Here is a 1,639-nt window from a genome sequence, read left to right on the forward strand (position 1 = left end):
CGTCGCTGCTGTCCCCGCGGGACGAGGGCTATGAGGGGACAGGGCAGGTTTGGGGGGACACCGAGGTGCTGGCACCCACCCTGCCCTGTGGTTTGGGGGGGTGGTTTGCCCCTTTCGCTGATGGGTTTGGGTGCTCGGGATGGGGTTACTGGGAGAGGCAGGTCTCAGCTCCCGAAAACCAGTTGGGTGAGGAAGCAGGGAGGAGCCGGGAGCCCGTGGGCGTTCGCTTGCGCAGCCCTGGTCCCTGCCCTTGGCTCGGCCCCAACGGTGCCCCCCAAGCACCCACCCACTCAGAGCTGGACCCCCTCCTATTTTGGGGTGACACAGGGACTGACCTGCCCCGGATCTGTCGTGGTTTGTGGCTGGGCACCGTCCACTGTGGCTGCATCCAGTGCCGTGTCCACCTATGAGTGACCCAAGGCGGGGGTCAACCCCCACTGTCCCCCCCAGGATGGCTGCAGCCATGGGGGGGACATGAATGGTCCCCAGACCCACCTCGACCTCCGCACGGCTCCTCTTGGCCTCAGCATCCTTCTGGGCACCATCCTGCAAATGCAAAGGGGGTGGTTAGAAAGGGGGGACACACAAGGTTTTGGGGTGTCACGAGGATCTGGGTGGGGGTCCCTCACCTGGGCACGTTTGTGTGTCAGGGTCCTGCTCTTCTGCAGTTTGCTGAGGAAGAGGATGGCCCCTCGTGTGCCGTGGGGGGACAGCGGCTTCTTGCTGACCTCCTCTGCCTCTGCACATTGGGGACAGGGCCATGGTGGTGGGACCCAAATTACAAAGCAGGGAACACCCCTTCCCCCCCAGGCCTGGTGGGGCTCAGGATGGGATAAACACCCCCAAAACCTCGCACCTGGAGAGGTCTTGAAAGCTTCATAGAACTGGCTGAGGTAGGTGATGAGCCCCAGGCGGTCGGGCTCAGCCATGGTGGCCATCTCGGCGCTGGTGAGGACGGGTTGGATGCCCAGCTCCTGCTCCGCCGTGTCCAGCATCAACTGGTGGGTCCGGATGGGATCCCGGGGGTCCACGGTGTCAAAGTCCCTGTGAGGAGACACAGGAGGTGTCATTGGGGGAGCTCTGCAGGGTGGGGGTCCCGGGGGGTACGGGCACTCACACCAGGTCAGGGCGGAAGTGGTGGAGGAGGGCGCAGAGGGCCAGGCCGCTGGTCCAGGACGTGGTGAAGTCGGTCACCGTCACACCACGGTAGCCGGCCGTGCTGGCCTGGCACCAGCTCAGCAGCTCCTCGTAGGCGTCTCCGGTGATGGCTGGGGGGGCAGCGCACGTGTCCCCATCCCAAATTGCCAAGGGACATCCCCTCACCACCCCACAGCATCAGTGACACAAGACCCCTCCATGCAGCCACCTCCTGGGGCTCAATAAATGGGTTGAGAAAATGTTGGTCAATATTTCATGGCTTGGCATCAGTGTAGGCCAGAAAGAGGGGAACAAACCCCCACCAAGGGCAGCTGGGGGGGAAAATGTACCCCAATGGGGGCCATGGGCAGAGGGAATGGAAACCAGCGGTGCCACTGGGGTGGAAACACAGCCACTGCTGGGAACATTGGTTGGAAACTGGCCAGGGCTTGAGAAAATGAGGAGGAAAATCAGGGCAGGAGCCACCCTGGCATGGGTGGGG

General features: G+C 63.1%; 1 protein-coding gene across 1 annotated transcript in view; it reads right to left on the reverse strand.

The window, feature by feature from the left end:
- Positions 1-335: 335 nt before the first annotated feature.
- LOC104539431 (protein-methionine sulfoxide oxidase MICAL1-like) overlaps positions 336-1,639 on the reverse strand; it is a gene marked incomplete at its 3' end in the record, with an annotated part of 5,038 nt that continues 3,734 nt past the window's right edge. The window contains exons 9-13 of the mRNA XM_010182954.1: positions 1,118-1,268; positions 857-1,044; positions 630-739; positions 496-546; positions 336-404 (exon numbers count right to left, since the gene is read on the reverse strand). Coding sequence (XP_010181256.1) covers positions 336-404; positions 496-546; positions 630-739; positions 857-1,044; positions 1,118-1,268 — 569 coding nt within the window. The remainder of the gene's footprint in view (positions 405-495; positions 547-629; positions 740-856; positions 1,045-1,117; positions 1,269-1,639) is intronic.

Source organism: Mesitornis unicolor, unplaced genomic scaffold, assembly GCF_000695765.1.
Source record: "Mesitornis unicolor isolate BGI_N332 unplaced genomic scaffold, ASM69576v1 scaffold32904, whole genome shotgun sequence".
Lineage (NCBI taxonomy): Eukaryota > Metazoa > Chordata > Aves > Mesitornithiformes > Mesitornithidae > Mesitornis > Mesitornis unicolor.